Here is a 16928-nt window from a genome sequence, read left to right as displayed (position 1 = left end):
ATTTTTCATATTTACAAATCAATCAGTTATGTATTTTGTTAAAATATCTGTTTTCAATAGATACCTGTTACAGACAACTCACGGATAACTCATGTTTAAATTGAAATGGTCACATTTTATTTAATCCATTGTTAACAGCAAATACATCATGAACAAACAGTTTTTCTAATGTTTTATTAAAATGTTTATGTGATCAATTGAATTGTAGGATTGGTGTTTCTTGATTTAAATCTTATTAAAAAAAAAATGTGCCATTTGTAAAATAAAATTCATGAATGAGGCAGTTGGGTGTCATAATGCCAGAACATTTGTGTCTTTGATTGCACCAACATAAGGACGTAAGAAAATTGGTGAGAAAAGCAATGTCCCCTTCAGGTCTTCACTTAATTGTAACCAGCACATGGACTTTGTGCAGTTGTAATGGAGGCACGTAGATGTTTAAATTTCCAGGACTTTTTTCCCTTTTTTGAGCACTTTAAGAAAATCTCGTCCATGTTGGCTTTAAAGCGAAGGTTCCAAGGTCATTCTAGAACTTGGAAAAATCAGTTGAGAAAACAATCTAGATTATCCATTTAGTAGCTGTTCTGGTGCTCTTAACTATATCACATGACCTTTATGCTTTGACTTTAATCTGACATGCATAAGAAGCCCTTAACATTTTAATTTCAAAATCTATCTGCCGTTGAAGAGTAGTCATGTCAAAATCTTCAAAACAGTGACTAAATGGAACTTTTGGCAAGAAGACTGCTTTCTCCACTGTCATTTCCAAGTCAGTGAAAAACGTTCAACTTCAGATTAATCACGATTTATAAAAGAGAGAAGAGGTTAAATATTAATTGGCAATAATCAATATTTTTATAATACCAGACAGTTATTTCCTGTAAACATAGTAGGGTATTTTGTTGATAATAGAGTTGGCTCTTTCCTTCAGTGGTTGTTAAAGACCAAAAATTGAAATAAAATAAAGTGAATATCGGACTTGCATTCAACGGTTTGCTAAAATATGCTGATGTGTCCGAATCCAGCAATTTTTGGACGTTTAACAAAATGCTCCGATTGTGTGCACGACTGAGGATAGTTACAGTATGCTTAACATCAGTGTGGACACTGTCAGTATAAATCAGTAGCTCCGATTCACATTTATGATCCTCAGAGACAAGACTGGTTACAAGCCTGAACTACAGTATGTCTGAATATGTACCTACCAAAGATACAGTGTTAAAAGAATATACTGTATATAAAGCTATAAAACTGAGAGCTTTGAGATATAGAACATAGAAAAATAGCGATTGTAACAGGAGGCAAGATAGTGTCTTAGATTTTGGATATCGAACTACCATGATGTGGCGTAAGAGTTGTCTCTTCCTGGTTTTAAAGGCTGCATTACAGTAAAGTGATGTAATTTAATTAATTGAATGGACTGTTCTTCTTTTTTGTTAAAGCTCTAACAGACAGCCCAACAATATTGTCGCAATATCACTTTCAAGATTTTTAGTTACAAATATTTGAATATTAATTTTTTTTCCTTATCACCCAGCCCTAACTCATATAGCCTACAAGATTTCCACACAATATTTGATAAAAGCTCAAACTTTCTGTGACAATATAAACATTCTGAAGTCAAAAGCACTCTTGCAAGATTCAATTACACTATGAAATAGTGACCTGCAGATGACGTCTCTCTTTAAATGCAACTTTTGATTTATTTCTATGCTTATATGCAGTTCTTGTTTTTGTTTGTCAAAAAATATTTCTTTTGCATAAATGCTGTTTAAAACATTGATCACGTTTTTTTTTAAAGGGCAATGATTTACTGAATAAATGTAAACAGTTTTATGACATGACACTTTGATTTCTAATAAACCCAATCTCACATCGGTCACGCTGCAATTTAACCAGCTGCATTTTCTCCTGTTTGTCAAAATGACGCCTGGAATTTGTAACTTCAGGTTATCAAAATGATGACTTTAAGAGGCCTGTACATCTTTTAGCTGTAGTTGTCAGTGGGGTAAAAAATTTGAAATTCTTAAATACAATTCATAATAGCTAGAAAAAGTACTTCATGCTCCACTGTACAAAATATTTGAATGTTTAGAGCCAGCAGTACTTGAAAACATTTAGCAACAAGCTATTTAAAAACCCTGCTAACATACAACAGTATTTATTGACACACGCACACGGTTGATTATTATTATTTTTTTTTTCCACAAAATATTTAAGACAACTAAGGTATTCATTCTGAACCAATCAATGTTTATAAAACATCTCAACATTGTTGTCCAGATTTTATCTGGACATTTTATGAAAAGATAACAGTGTTGGTTTGACAGTTACCAAAGTGCATCATTGTCCACTACACTAACATTCACACACTTAAAAAAATTAATAATAGAATGAGTGTTACCCAAAGAAAAATCTGTTTCAGGATTGAGGCAAAAATAACTGCACAGATATAAAGTTATGTGGTTAATCACTTTACCAAAGTTGAGATAATGGTGTAAGTGGTAAAGAGCCGTGGTTCTGCTGATTTTAAAGCTTAATTGCAGTGTTTATGTTCTGCTGTCCCACTTGCACTCAAAGAACTAGTGCATCTGATCTGTAAAGTACAACAGTGGGAATCGGGGGAATTTGTTTTGTGGTAGTCTAACCATAATTACCAGGATTTTTGATCAGTAGAGGTAATGACGCATGCATTTACCAGCTGACTGATGATTTTATGTACATCGAAGACTGTGCCATGCTCTTTATGCAACTAGTTAAATAGATCAACATTCGGTACAATGAGTGCAACAGAAGAAAGCTGAGTCAGCCATCTATAGTCCATTAAAGCTCCGGAGCTGAAACATTTGATTTTATACATGTATATTTTATCTTTTAAAATGTTTTTATTTTATTACAGTTTTTGCAGCTGCCACCGACTTAAAATGTAGTCAGTCATTTAATCTGTTATCCCTCCCGCAGATGGCTATTACCTGTTATTTTACTTGATCCACTACAGTACCAGACTGGCTTCTCGTAAAATAAGGTGTGTGTACTGCCTGATGTGTTTAATAGTACAATAATAATAAAGAAGCTTTCAGCATGAATGTATTTAGGATTAAAACATTTTGTGTATTTAAAATTATTTTAGTGCATGTCAGAATCATCTTAGGTAAACAATGCCCGATTCAAAACAAAGGACTAATTTTGAACTGTGTTTCTGGAAATACCCAGCCCACACCACAGTGCAGGTTCTGCTGTAGATGAGATACAGCCAAATGTTACAAATCAATTTCATAATAGCAACAACTAAATACAGTAAATTGTGAATTTCCTCCAATACCAGGAATACATTAAATATCTGCAGTTTGTGCTTTTGTTCAGACTCTGCGCTCTGCCTCTATTGTCTGTTATATGTCTGGGATTTATGACAATAATAAACGTTCATGTCAGGAGAATGGTTTATATTTTTATGAGTCTTTGATTTGTAGTATTAAGTATTTTTTATATTGCCCAACTCTAAATGAAAGAAAGCTTTTGTAAATGCCTACACTAACTTGTATATGAATGGTAAGTTGTGGGCAACATAGATTGGTAGAACTGACTTTTCTGAACTGAACTAAAAGGACGTGTTCCACTTTTTATCCAAAATAAATATTGCACGTTAAATAATTAGCACAGTTTCAATTCTGAATCCCAAACATCTTGTGATGTATGCATGCAGCTGCCCCAAAAAGGCCTTAATACCAAATACAAGTCACAGGTTTGACAACCAACAAGGGTGATTTTGGAATCAGAAACAAACTATGGAGGCATATCTCAACTTTACATAGTAGCCTTATGAAATATGAAATGGGATTCTTCTGTGTTTTGGAGAAAAATATACAATGTATTATACTTCAAAAAAAAAAAAAAAAGTTGGGGGATAGAGGTGTTCACCAATCTTAAGTCACTGGTTCTGTAGTACTAACTCCACTGGGAGGTACGTCCTTGCAGTCCATGTGACAAGGGAAATGCTGTTTGGCTTGCAAACGTCCCTGCTTACACTGCTTTATATGCAGGAATGGTCACGCTTGATTTTGGGATAAAAGAGGTTTGGATTAGAAGCTTTTATTCAACTTCATTCATGCCTCTGCTGCCAGGACTTGGAAAGCAAAGGGAGGCGTTCTCCTCTTCCTTTCGAATGTCACTACGAAGGACAGTCCTGACTCCTCCGCCGTCGTTTCATACACACTTCACCGTTCATGCTGCTCCTCAAGCTCTCATCCCGACTCCTCTTTGTCTTCCCAGTCTGTTCAGGAGACACAGACACAGATGAAGTACAAATGACAACAGCTGTCTAAAATAAACCATATTTTAAAGCCAATGGAAATTTCATGGAAATCATTGACTGTACACATCCACTGAATTAGTCCATTTCATCAGAATGTATCTCCTAATACAGCATCTAAAAACTTAATTCAGAAAATTAAATTGATGAAAAATTAATTAGATTAAATGTTGTAAAAAGTAAAATAAATACTTTTTTGTTGCTTTATCTCTCGACACATATTTACTTATTTTGAACATCATTAGGTGTGAAAATCAATCCATACACTAGAGGTCAGTATGATACTGAAGAAGTGCATAAATGATACAACGGCACAATTTACTATCAGAGTCAACGAGAAAATTTAATATATTTAAATGTAGGGGTCCTGTAAGAAATAGCAAACCATGATTTATGTATTATTTTGGCGATTGGTGGTGGGATGGATCTCCTCCAATTACATCAGTAACTCTCACCAGGATTCCCAAAATGGCTGATCCAGAGCTCAAAAAAAGGTAAATTTACTCATCTTAAAAGGTTTGCAGTAGTTAAAGCCTCTAATGTAATTTCAAGAGCTGAAAAAAATACAAATTCTGTTCAGATAGTATGTACAGAAATTAAATAGCTCTACCTCCTAACACTTGTGAAATTTAGTTGTCTTGTCTACATGCTTAGCTTACATATAAATCAATCGTTAAGATTTTTGTTTTGGGGTGTTGATTTGTTTACATTTAGAAATGAAGTTTATTTTTTTCAAGGAAATATTTTGCATTTGCTTAAAAACTCTGGGGAAAAAAAGATTAATTCCTAAGTATTTTTATCAGGGGAAAAAAGAGTATTTATCTCTATAACTGTTAAATGTGTGTGTGTGTGTGTGTGTGTGTGTGTGTGTGTGTGTGTGTGTGTGTGTGTGTGTGTGTGTGTGTGTGTGTGTGTGTGTGTGTGTGTGTGTGTGAAATTGTTATTGCTAACTTGTTTTCTCTTAATATTGAGTTCTCTCAGTTAATGTCAAAACAAAAAAGGGGAAAAAAGAATATATTAGAAAAGAAAAGAAAAGAAAAGAAAAGAAAAGAAAAGAAAAGAAAAGAAAAGAAAAGAAAAGAAAAGAAAAGAAAAGAAAAGAAAAGAAAAGAAAAGAAAAGAAAAGAAAAAAACAAGTCATGCCGACTGTTGGTCTACATAAAGCCAACAAATTTGAGTTTACAGACCTTGGCATCCCGTTCTGCAAATTTCTGGAACATGTTTGCGTAGATCTTTTTGTCCTGTTCATGATGTTCCTTAATCTTGCTCTGGCAGATAGAAATCTGAACATGAGCTGCTCGATTTGAGGGGTTTACTTTCAGCACTTGCTGAAAGTCTGCCATGCCCAGGCTGAACTCGTTGCGGAGGAGCCGGGCTTCCCCGCGACGATACAAAGCCTTCTCATTGCTCCCATCGAGCTCAATTGCCTTAATACAAACACACACACATACAAACAAAATAACAGTGTAGTATAGTAACACTGTAGTAGCACTTGAAATATGCTGCAATCCAGCAGCCACGGTGAGGAATGGATATGGACTGTCATCAGGGTGATGCAGCTCACCTTGTTGCAGTTGTCCACTACTTGTGAAAAGTCTTTTATCCGCAGGTAACACAACGCTAAATTGAGGTGGGTTGTCAACATATAGTCTTGTATACTCCTCTGTTGCTCCATCCCAGTACCACACTCCATCTCTAGCCAGAAAATGATGCGTTGGTACTGGATGACTGCCTGGTTGTACCGCCCTGCCTAATAAAGGAACAAAATACCAATTTATAAAGATATAAACAAGGAACAAAAAAAATTGTGAGGATAAAAGATCAGCATGGAGACTGCACCTTAAAATACTGATTCCCTTTATTCTTCACTCCAGCAGCCAAATACAGCTTTTCTTTCAAGTCCATTTCCCAGGATTCGTTAGCCTTGTAAACATCACAGAAAGTGAGTAAACACTGGTTTAAAAAGCATCTGAAATTATCTACATAACTATGTGGGACCTGAAGTTTGCACAAAGTCTGCTTGAATTAGTTTTATGTAAATTAGAAATCAATGCCAAAATTACACAAAGGTATCTATCAATTTTGGCTTTTTATTCATTACACAATAAAAACAAGAAACTCGTGCTCACCCTTTGAAAGTCTTTAAGGGTTATTTCATATACAAGGTCTTTGTCTGCTCCAATTTTGTACTCTGATTTACCTTCGCTTCCAAAGCCGTACCTGTAAAAGTAACAACAGAAAAAGAAATCTGTTGATAATTCTGTTACACAACCTGTGAAAAGGCAAATATTTATAGTGACTTGATTATAATGTAATCTGTTAAAAGGAAGCTGGGGACGTTTTGGGGGGAAGTGGTGATAAATGTTTGGGGAAAAAAAGACATAACATTACTGTACAGTAAATGGTTGAATACAATTATATTCACACGCAGAATGTACTGTATATTCTAAATCTATATGCTGAGGATTTTAATATAAAACAGATCCAATGCAATACAGTTTATTATGGATAATTTGGATAGCACTTAACTAGAAAAGCTAAAGTAAAACAAGTGGAAGGATGGTGATGATGGTGTCATGTCATGGCATTACTACACACATACTGCAAAACAAAGACGATGTATTGTTTGCTTAAAAAGCAAGACAGATTTACATTCGCATATATGAATAGCTCTGATTCATGTATAGAGACAAATGTAAGTCAATCCTGCTCTTGAGATAAATGTGGATTTTTATTATTTGGCTCAGAGAAACACTTAATCCTTTTGTCTGCATCTCTTCACTGTCGTTCCCGTGTTAGTTGACTACTTTCTGGCTGAACTCTAAGTATGAACTTTTAGTGTGTGATAAATTTCTAGTATTTATCAGTGGTACTTTGTTTCGCTTGTGCCTGAGGGGAGGACGGGGGAGGGTTGGTGTGGGCAGGGTTAAGAGAACGATATGATGTGGTTTAGGGTGCTATTTGTTCTCCTTGTTTATTCTCTGTGTTTCCGTCTATTTTATTCATGTTTATATAAATGTTAATTGAGGGAATTGTGAAATGTGGTGCAAGAAGTACTGTGTGTGTTTTGTTTACTATTTTTAGTCTCTTTGCATGTTACTTGCATTTTTTTTTTAAATGTTACTTAAAAAAGGGAGGGAAATCCTCACAAATACAATTACATGAACAGGGCTGAGCTGGATTAAGTTACAGTAGAAGAAGAGAAGAATCTGCTCTTTATATTAAGAGGAAAATACCATAAGCAGTATAAACCTACATTTGTATATTGTTTCAATGACCCAAATCATGCATGTCCTTCTTCATGTCTCACACAGATGATGGATTTTAAACCTTTTAGAACATTACCAAGACAGTTATGACATCAAAAGTATTGTACATGTACATTCTTTACCTATATAGTATAACTAAACCAGTGTAACATATCCACACTATACCCATTCAGTAGTGCAGAGACTTTAATTATTGCAGAATTGATAAAGACTACATGATTTCTGGCTGTACACACTATGCACTATTAATTGTATCAATAACTGCACTGGATCTGGATCTTTGTAAATGTATTGATTTTTCTGGTGAAATAGATGAAAACAAGCAGAGGAAATAAGCAAAATGAAAGTTACAATCATCGGACAGGAATTCAACAAATCCATCAAATACCTTTTAAGTAAAACGTTCCTTGGTATTTTGGCTGTACAGGTGTAATGGAGGAACAAAATCTAGCTTAGACAATTACCAAGGCAGTCCCACATAGAAAGAAGTCCCACAAACTGGTTCACTGTAATTACAGTGAGTGAGTAAACATAATGACACAGATCACATTTTTAAGATTTAGAGAGATAGTATCTTACTTTGGTTTTAAGTAAAGTATACAACACTCTCCTCTCTGCATCTTGTCCATGGCCCGGTCTACTCCTAGAGGAATGCCTTTATCTTCAGCCTCACCAACAATAAAGCTGACGTCCCTGCAGTCAAACAATCGGCCACCACAGCTGCCCTCCAGGTGCACTGAGGGACACATCACACACGCTTAACCTCTGATCTTACAAATCTGACAAACTGGCACAAAATCTGTAATTTTCTATGAAACAAACAGTGTTGTTACCGTCAACACTTGCTCCATCGTTGGGATTCGTGTAACCGTCCCCTTTGATCTTTATTCTTCTTATGATACCACTGTCGTCTGTAAGTATTTCTCCTTCAAACCCGAGTAGCTCCATCTGTTTTGATATAAACATTTATGTCATCATTGTTCTTCACAAAAGGTGATGCAAGACACAATACAAAATTAGAGCTCTGCAGAACCTGGTGTACAATGTTACACTAGGTGTGGGAGGAGAAAGCAAATGCATAACGAAAAAAATTTGGGAGTCACCACAGGGAAAAAAATAAAGTTATAATGACAATTGGAAGTACAAGTATACTGTCAAATCAGAAATATACTGCATGTACACACATGATAACTCTAATAGGACTAATATTTATATTGCACTAGTACTACATTTATTTACACTGTATTGTTCAACTAATATTTCTTTTTGTGCTATTCTTGCATTTAAACATTTACTGTTTCCATTTTCTCAGCATTATTTAGTTATAGATTATAGTATAATGCACATATTTTAACATAATTCTTATTTTCTTTTAATTTCTATGTGCTTAAATATTCTAGAACATGATAAACTGTAATATTACCAATTAACCCTCAGCGTTCAATCAAGTATTTCTGATTCTGTAGCACAATGGATCACCAAGCTTTATCTGCAGTAGACTTGACTACAGTAACGGTGTGTTTACAGGTCTCTCTAAAAAGTCAATCAGACAGCTGCAGCTCAAATCCTCACTAAGAACAAGGAAGTGGATCACATCACTCCAGTTCTGAGGTCTTTACACTGGCTTCCTGTCGAACAAAGAATCGACTTTAAAATCCTGCTGTTGGTCTATAAAGCACTCAATGGTTTTGGGCCAAAATACATTTCTCATCTGCTGCTACCTTATGAACCATCCAGACCTCTCAGGTCGTCCTGCAGGTCTGCTGCAACCGTCAGCTCCTTTAAATCAAGACTGGAGACTTTTCTAATTGCTGCTGCATTTCACTGAACCAGATTTGAGGACGTCTTAAACTGCCTTTACGATTTTTACAAGAAATCTAAATACATTTCTGAGTGTTTTAACAAACTTTGGCTCACTGGCATGAGTTTGTGGTGACGAGCCCTTCGGTGACTCAGTGGGCTATAGAGTAAGAGGATTAACATGAACAAAGAAACTTTCTTTTACGTTTACGTCCCCCTATTTTGCTTGTTAAACATATACAATGCATTTTATTATATTGTCATTCATCTTCTGTTCATAAACAAGTGAAAACCAACAGTGACGTCACCCATTGGTTTGTGAACGGCCATTACGAGGCCTTGAGTTTGGATATTGGCTGTCGCCATGTTGCTAGTTTGGAGCGGTTTCAAGCCAGAAGTGACCATATTTGGACGAGCTGGGGGATGGAGTGAGTGGTGGATCTAATTTGTTCTGACTTGAAATCCGATGATATTGTCCAATCCAATAGACACACACACAAAAACAAGACTTTTGGAGGCTTATTATAAAACACTTGTTAACATCTAGATCAGTTAAATTGTTGCTGGAAATTACACAGTTGAGGCAGTAACAAAAGGGTCATAAAAGGGGGCTCAAATATTTGCTTTTATGAATAAATTGTGCGATGGGGGTTAAACTGCAAATCTCTTTAGATATTTCCCATAACACCATTATAATTATCATTGACAGAGAAAGTCTGAATCGTATTCCCACTGAGCATTACACAGAGTAGTGAGAAAGGTTATTGGACGACGCTGCCTGTTATACTGGGGGGGATTTAAATAGACAAAGCAGTTAATTTTATGACCACAGAGCTCCATCTGCAGAGACATGAGACATGCTCCCAAATTATCAGAGTCCCTGGGTGTAATGCAGAACTAACGCACAGCACAAATGGCAGCACTGACATGGCACACCTACCTCAAACACTACTGAAGAGCTGGGTGGAATTCTTTCAGGATTTCCAGCAGATCCATAAGCATACTCCGGTTTGCAAATAAATGTGGACACCTCACCTCTCTGCATAGACAACACGCCGATGTCCCAGGCTTTAAGGACTTGTCCTGTGAAACACATTTAAAACAATGAGATTTTGTTGGTTCATTAACTAGCTCGGAAGGGATAGTTCAACATTTTGGTAAAGATATTTAAATCAATCAGAATCAGATAAGAAAATGTATGTCATATCTATCTGTGAAATATGACGCTTATGCCAGAGGACAGGCAAAAGGCTTAGCTTTGTCCAAAGGGCCATCCTCTCAGAAAACTTACCAATTAAAACATATGTTTAACCCATAGAAAAATCTAAGTATGACAGGATTATATTAAATGGCAGCCTATTCATAGGCTTTATATAAAAATATAACATGTTAATTAGTGATTGTGATTTGTGTATATTTTTTTTGCTGGATGAAGCAAGGCTAGCTATTTTAACCAGCCACTGGCTATAGCTTCATATTGCAGACAGTAGAATGGTTCATCTAACTCTCAGCAAGTAAGTACGCATTCTATAAAATGTTTAACTAACCCTTAAGTAGAAGACAAAACTAAAGCACCATGAGATTTAACAATATTGTCCAAAATCACCTTTGCCCACATTGAAGCAAAAAGGTTCTTTGCGATCTCGACTGCAGTCAAATGTCTTCCCTGTGAGCAGTTTCCCAGTGTAGTGGACTGTTACTCTGTCCCCAATCATTGGTTGTTCTCCATCTTTCCCCTGACGCTTCACAACCTGAAGACGAACAGACAAGTTTCAACTTCAGCTAAGAAACCTTTCACTATTTGACAGAGCAAATCAAAGAGATACCTGTGATATGCAAAGAGGAACACACAAAACATCATGACGTGAGATACGGTGAAACAATGAGTCTGACTTGTGCCTGAATGTCTACAATAAAACGTAAAAATTTAAAGCAATGACAGTAAATACCTTGATAACTCCTTGGTCCTTACTGGGTGTTACATCAATGCCCTTTGCAGCAAACTCAGCTGTGGCTGACGGGCCATCCATGGCCAGGTCCTGATCAGTGGTCATTTCTGCACGTGGGCATCACACACTGCAGAGACGTAACACTGCAAAAGATATAAACACACAAGCCAACACATCAGCAATGTGAGCACTGTTAATGAAATGTTATTGTGTCTCATGTTTTCACTTTGGGAATTTGAAACAAAGAAAATGACACATGATACAAATCCAATTTGTGGAGCAGGACTGGAAAATCAAGATATCAGATACAAATATAAATGAGCTCTCCATAATCCGCCCAGTGAATTTTACTTTGTACTCCACATTATATAACTGGTAGCTATTTAAGGACAGATGTTCTAAATCTATGTTCTGTACAAGAAATATATTTAGTTTTGCTGAAAAAGCCACATTAGCATTGACCCAAGCTATACCGCACAATGTCTGATCCTCCTGCAGATGACGTAATTACATAATTATAAAGGTATGTTACAGAGAGCAACATGTTTCTTAGATCACTCGTTTTATTGTATAACACACTCACGGAGGTACAATATGTCCAAGATTATTACTTTATGGCCCTTTTTAAAAAAAAAAAAAAAAAAAAAAAAAGGGCCATAAATCCATCCATCCATCCATCATCCAAAAACATGCACCTCAGGTCAGGTTACCTGGCGCCGCGCTAGTGGCAGCCTGCTGCAGCATCTCCCCCCTGAGAGCCCCCCTGCTATAGTGAAGAAATTTCCCCTCGGGGATTAATAAAGTGTATAAAATCAAAAAAAAAATCAAATATGGACGGGGAAAGTGTGGGCTCGACAACACTTACACACACTGTACTGCTTAAGGTGTGCCATCACAAATATATCATGTTATCTGTTAGTGTTGATGATAAGATAGGAAAATGTTGAATTTGATCAAGTTTCTAAGGTGATATACTTATATAATATCTTATCACAATATGAGGCTGCATAATGTCCGGTTTTGTCTAGTGATGTTGGGATTTTGTTAAAATGTTGTCTTCGGGATCTTTCAGACTGCTTCACAGTCAGGTACACAACAATACAGCTTTTCTTTTATTTATTTGACACTTTTAGCCAAATAAAATACGCATTAAAGGCCTCCAGCTGCATGACCATCACATCCAGATAACTCATGATCTTTTCTTTAAATTTTCTCCACTAAATTATCATTCAGAATGCTACCGACCGATCGGGCTTTCTCACTGAAAAGAATTCGAATAAATCAAACAAAGAATTCTCATTCTTCACTTTTGTCGACACAAAGCCATAAGAAAACAATGCTGAACATTTTTGTAGAGATACATAATGTACATGAATTTGGCCAGACGTGTAATGCCACCTTTTCCAACCTGACAGTTTTAATACTTGGTACTTGTACTCAAAACAAACGGGTTTGATATCCAGCTGCATAGACAGAGTCAGACAGATAGATACCAAGGCAGAAACTAAAAAAATTCTACATAATACGAATATGATAACAGGTTTTAAGTTGCCAATTCTGTAAAACAAGGATCAATCTTCCATCCATCCACAGGGGGGCTAGAGCCTATCCCAGATCACTTTGGTACTCCCTGGACAGGTCGCCCATCACAGAGACAGATGAAAACAAAGACCATTCATGCTTTCATTCACACTGAAGGGCAACTTTTTTTCAGAATCACCAATTAACCTGACATGCATGTGTTTGGATGGTGGAAAGATGAGAAGAACCCAGGCAGGCCTCGGGAGAACATGCGAACTCCACAGAGAAAGGCTCCCGGCCGAGGTTCAAACCCAGAACCTTCTTACTGTGAGGCGACAGTGCTAACCACTACACCGCTATGCCGCCCAGGATCAATCTTATCTAAGAATAAAAAAGACATTATAAATATCACCAGGTTTTTGAGACTTTGTGCTACAAACAAACTTTGGCCAAATGTATTGAAGTTGAATACTTTTCTTTGTGTTTAATATCCAGCCTCACAGACTGACAGAGCAGTGCTGCCAACATATCATGCCTTCATGTGGCAAAAACAATGTCAACAGCAGCTTTGCCAGAGCAATAAAACCTATAATGACATGTTGTTGGTGTTAAAACTGTTAAACGCTGCCTCCCTCATCACAGCAGGAATCATTGTCTACATGTTGCTGCCCCAAGACTACCCGCCTGTCTTGGCATAATAAACTTGACATTGTCTGAAGACAAAGCTCTTTAGCTATGTTAAACATGTTGGCAAACACCACATGGTGATTATTATCACATGCAACAGCTGAGATGTTAACACTTGTTCACACAGCATCAGGTCACAGCTGTTCTGGACTGTATCGGGATGATACTCAGGCTATAGTACTTTTGGCCGGAGTTCTCAGGTAATAATTACAGTTCAAATTGTCACTTTCACGATGAGATAGATGTTAGACAGACCAACAAGTGTTTTTAGCTTCACAAAGACTCACAACGCTGCAGAATGCTCCTTTAAATTTTTTTTAATAATATATAGAAACCTTTGGGTTCAGCTCTTTATCAGGTCCAGTAGTATCAAGCCAGTTTGGTTGCTGTACTTTTCTAAGCAGAGAACCTTGTACAATTTTTGACATCAGCACCTGGACAGGATTTTTAATCAAATTCAAACAAAGTTTGTTTTTGGTTTCATTTCAAACTGAATACTTATATTGCAAGCAAAAAAGGATTAAACTTTGATTGCATAAATGCATGAATGCTTGATGCTTAAATTTATGGTTGTATGCTGGTAGTCCCAAAGAAAAAAAAGACTTATAAAAAGGCTAGGTGTTTTGTTTGTTTGTGTTTAGAAGATATAAAGATTAGAAATTCTTTCACTGATGTTGCAGGGACAGCTTTTATCAAATTTCTTGCAGGTTTAGATACAGAAGTGAGATTTTATATTTCTGTATCAAAACTCTTTTAATTCCTATTTACTTTGACAACCTGAGTAAAATTACAATCATGTTTACTGTAGAACTCAAAGAGAGTAATGTGAGGAACAGGGTGGGTTAAGCCTGATCAGACAGTAGTCTTGTGGCCCTTTAACATTTCTACAGAGATGATTGAGGCTATTAGATTGCTCAGGGGCAAGTTATTTTAACAGAGGGACAGCAGCTCTCATTCCCTGCATCAGTTTTCTGGATTTTACTATCATTCCTCTGTTTGACGTGTAAGACATCACAGATGCTGTTGATGACCTAGTACAAATGAAGAGATGTTTTGCTGTGGCAACTGAGGCTGGGCATGAGTCGCAATGACGAGCAACATATCCAGTGTACTGAATAATGATCAAGAGGTTTTAACTCATTCTGAATGAGGTCTTAAGAACCCAAAGCAAGGAAACCACTGTGTGCCTCAAGCAGCAGGGTGAAACCATAAAGATCTGTCTTATTCACTGACATCTCCACCGTTTATTCTGTTTCTTCACTTTAGTGTCACTCTCAGATATCAAGTGTTTGTACGCTGAGCTCTTCGAACAAAAGAGCCGCACAAAATGTCCATCCCACACAAGCATCACCTTGTCCTGTGTCTTTTGTATTGCATGGATTTCATTTTAGATGTAACTCATGTATGTGTGTGTGCGTGTGTGCTTGTGCATGTGTACGTGTACGTGTGTGTGCGTCTGAACACAATGTTCCTTCTATTCACAGTTCCCCACTGGCGTAGTCCAACGATGTTCACCAATCTAAGACCCCATAATGTATAAACCAGCTACAATGTTTGGATAATAACAAACACATTTTAATTAGTCCAATTGGGCTTTCGTTAATATTTACATTAACACTTGATTTAAATCTAGACAAAACAAGTAAAGCGTGTTGTGACATATTACCATCGGTATTCATTTCACATTAATTAAGTTACTTTTCCCATCAATTTCACCACTACATTTTTTGCTGTTCATGTATTCAAAATATAAACACGGACAAGGGAAACGGTGCAAATAGTTACACACAGATAAGATGGCATGTGGGCAGTATGTACCTAAACTCAGATACCCTGTGGAGGAATGCAGGAACAGGACACAATGAGGCAAAGACCACATCCACAGCCGTACACAATGTACATTCTGTTTTACATCCGTGCTCTGCTGCTGATTCATACGTGAACATGTGAGTACATTATGTGCACGACAAACCTATACACTGACATCCTGAAGCGAAGCTCTGTCAGAGATGAGGTAGTCTTTTTCTTTTTGACCCGTTAGCCCCAATAACAGGGTGTTAAAATGATGCTGGAAAAAGCTTGTAAAGTTTATGGACATACATTTTCGGAAGTGCTGCTTGTCGAAGATTTGTACTCTAAGTACTTTTACTGTAAAATGTTCCAATGTTGCACCTTGACTTTGACTGATTTTTTTCAGGTGTAAGGCAACAATAAAGAAGTGGGTCAGTGTTGTAAAGTTATTTATCTTCCTTAAATATCTCCATGAGACATGTCTGATTCATTCTTCTCTGCTTCTCTCAACATCTCATCTTGCTAAATATAAATACATGGATGTTAACACCCATATATTTGAAGTTACTCAGAGGCTACCATCATGTCCTGTAATGAACAAGTTCGTCCAAAATGAATCAGCACAGAGTGAACTGAAGTTATTGTTATAATTCTCATAAACAGTCATACACCCTGTAATTTATGACGATACACCTAACTCAACAGGGATTCTGCATGTAATCTGTTGTCCTCCTCATCCACCTCCACTTGGAACCACAGCCAAGTGCCACATAATATACACACTTTCACCTATTTACACATACACACAAAGAGTCCTATCAGCCCTTATTTTCCAGAGCAAACAGTTGTAACCTCAGATGCTCTCACATGTGTAGACAATTCAACATCCATCCTATAATATGCATACTTTTTTGTTTTTTTTATTTTACCGTTGACTGTTTTATCACTCTAAATAAAAGGAGAATCTTCACGGTGTATAACAAGTGTCCTTTTAACTAAGTCAGGGGTGAACAAAAAAGCTGGTAGTAAGCAGGGAAAGCCCATGTCTTAATTAACTCCTTAATTAAGTCTTGCAGCAGTACAATAGCGAGATGAAATTAGAAGACTTACATTTTCCTTTTGATCCGTTTATAAAAAAAAAATAAAAAAAAAAATGCCTTCCCCGAATCGGCGGCCGCCGGTGATCAGCTGAAATTTTTAGTCTGTTCCTCCTAATTCAAGCCCGCCCTTCTCATCTCATATCCAGGGTACTAAATGTTCTGCCCATGTGGTTATTAGGTAGCGCTCTTTCTGTCTTTCCCCAACTCTCTTTTATACCTTCCCTGTCCGCTGATGATAAACGTGCCGGTGTAGTAACCACATGGAGCTCACACTCGAAAATGAGAGAGGCAGAGACACACCGAGAAAAAGAGAGAGAGAGAGAGAGTGGAAACGAGTAGAGTTGTGGGAGGGCGTTTAGTGTAAAATTAAGGGCAGGTCTTGGAAAGCAGCCACAAAGTAACACAATGTTCCGGCTGTACTGTAGCTGTACTGCTGCCGCTGCTGATGAGAACACTGTGTTCCAATAGACACCCTGACCTGTAACCCGTTCCGTGCCGAGCC

General features: G+C 36.9%; 1 protein-coding gene across 1 annotated transcript; it reads right to left on the bottom strand.

Moving 5' to 3' along the window:
• Position 1: 1 nt before the first annotated feature.
• Positions 2-16845, bottom strand: fkbp5 (FKBP prolyl isomerase 5). Its single transcript, XM_069690732.1, has 11 exons — positions 16437-16845; positions 11328-11470; positions 10985-11129; positions 10319-10461; positions 8412-8526; positions 8158-8314; positions 6439-6529; positions 6149-6232; positions 5874-6059; positions 5497-5736; positions 2-4270 (listed from the first exon to the last, which is right to left on the bottom strand). The coding sequence occupies exons 2-11, from the start codon at positions 11430-11432 to the stop codon at positions 4169-4171; spliced, it is 1368 nt and encodes a 455-aa protein (XP_069546833.1). The 5' UTR covers positions 11433-11470; positions 16437-16845; the 3' UTR covers positions 2-4168.
• Between the last annotated feature and the right edge of the window lie 83 nt (positions 16846-16928).

Source organism: Brachyistius frenatus, unplaced genomic scaffold, assembly GCF_029030835.1.
Source record: "Brachyistius frenatus isolate BFR_SWC_R1_liver_20210118 unplaced genomic scaffold, ASM2903083v1 Contig_10, whole genome shotgun sequence".
Lineage (NCBI taxonomy): Eukaryota > Metazoa > Chordata > Actinopteri > Embiotocidae > Brachyistius > Brachyistius frenatus.
This window is presented reverse-complemented; position numbering and strand designations above follow the sequence as displayed.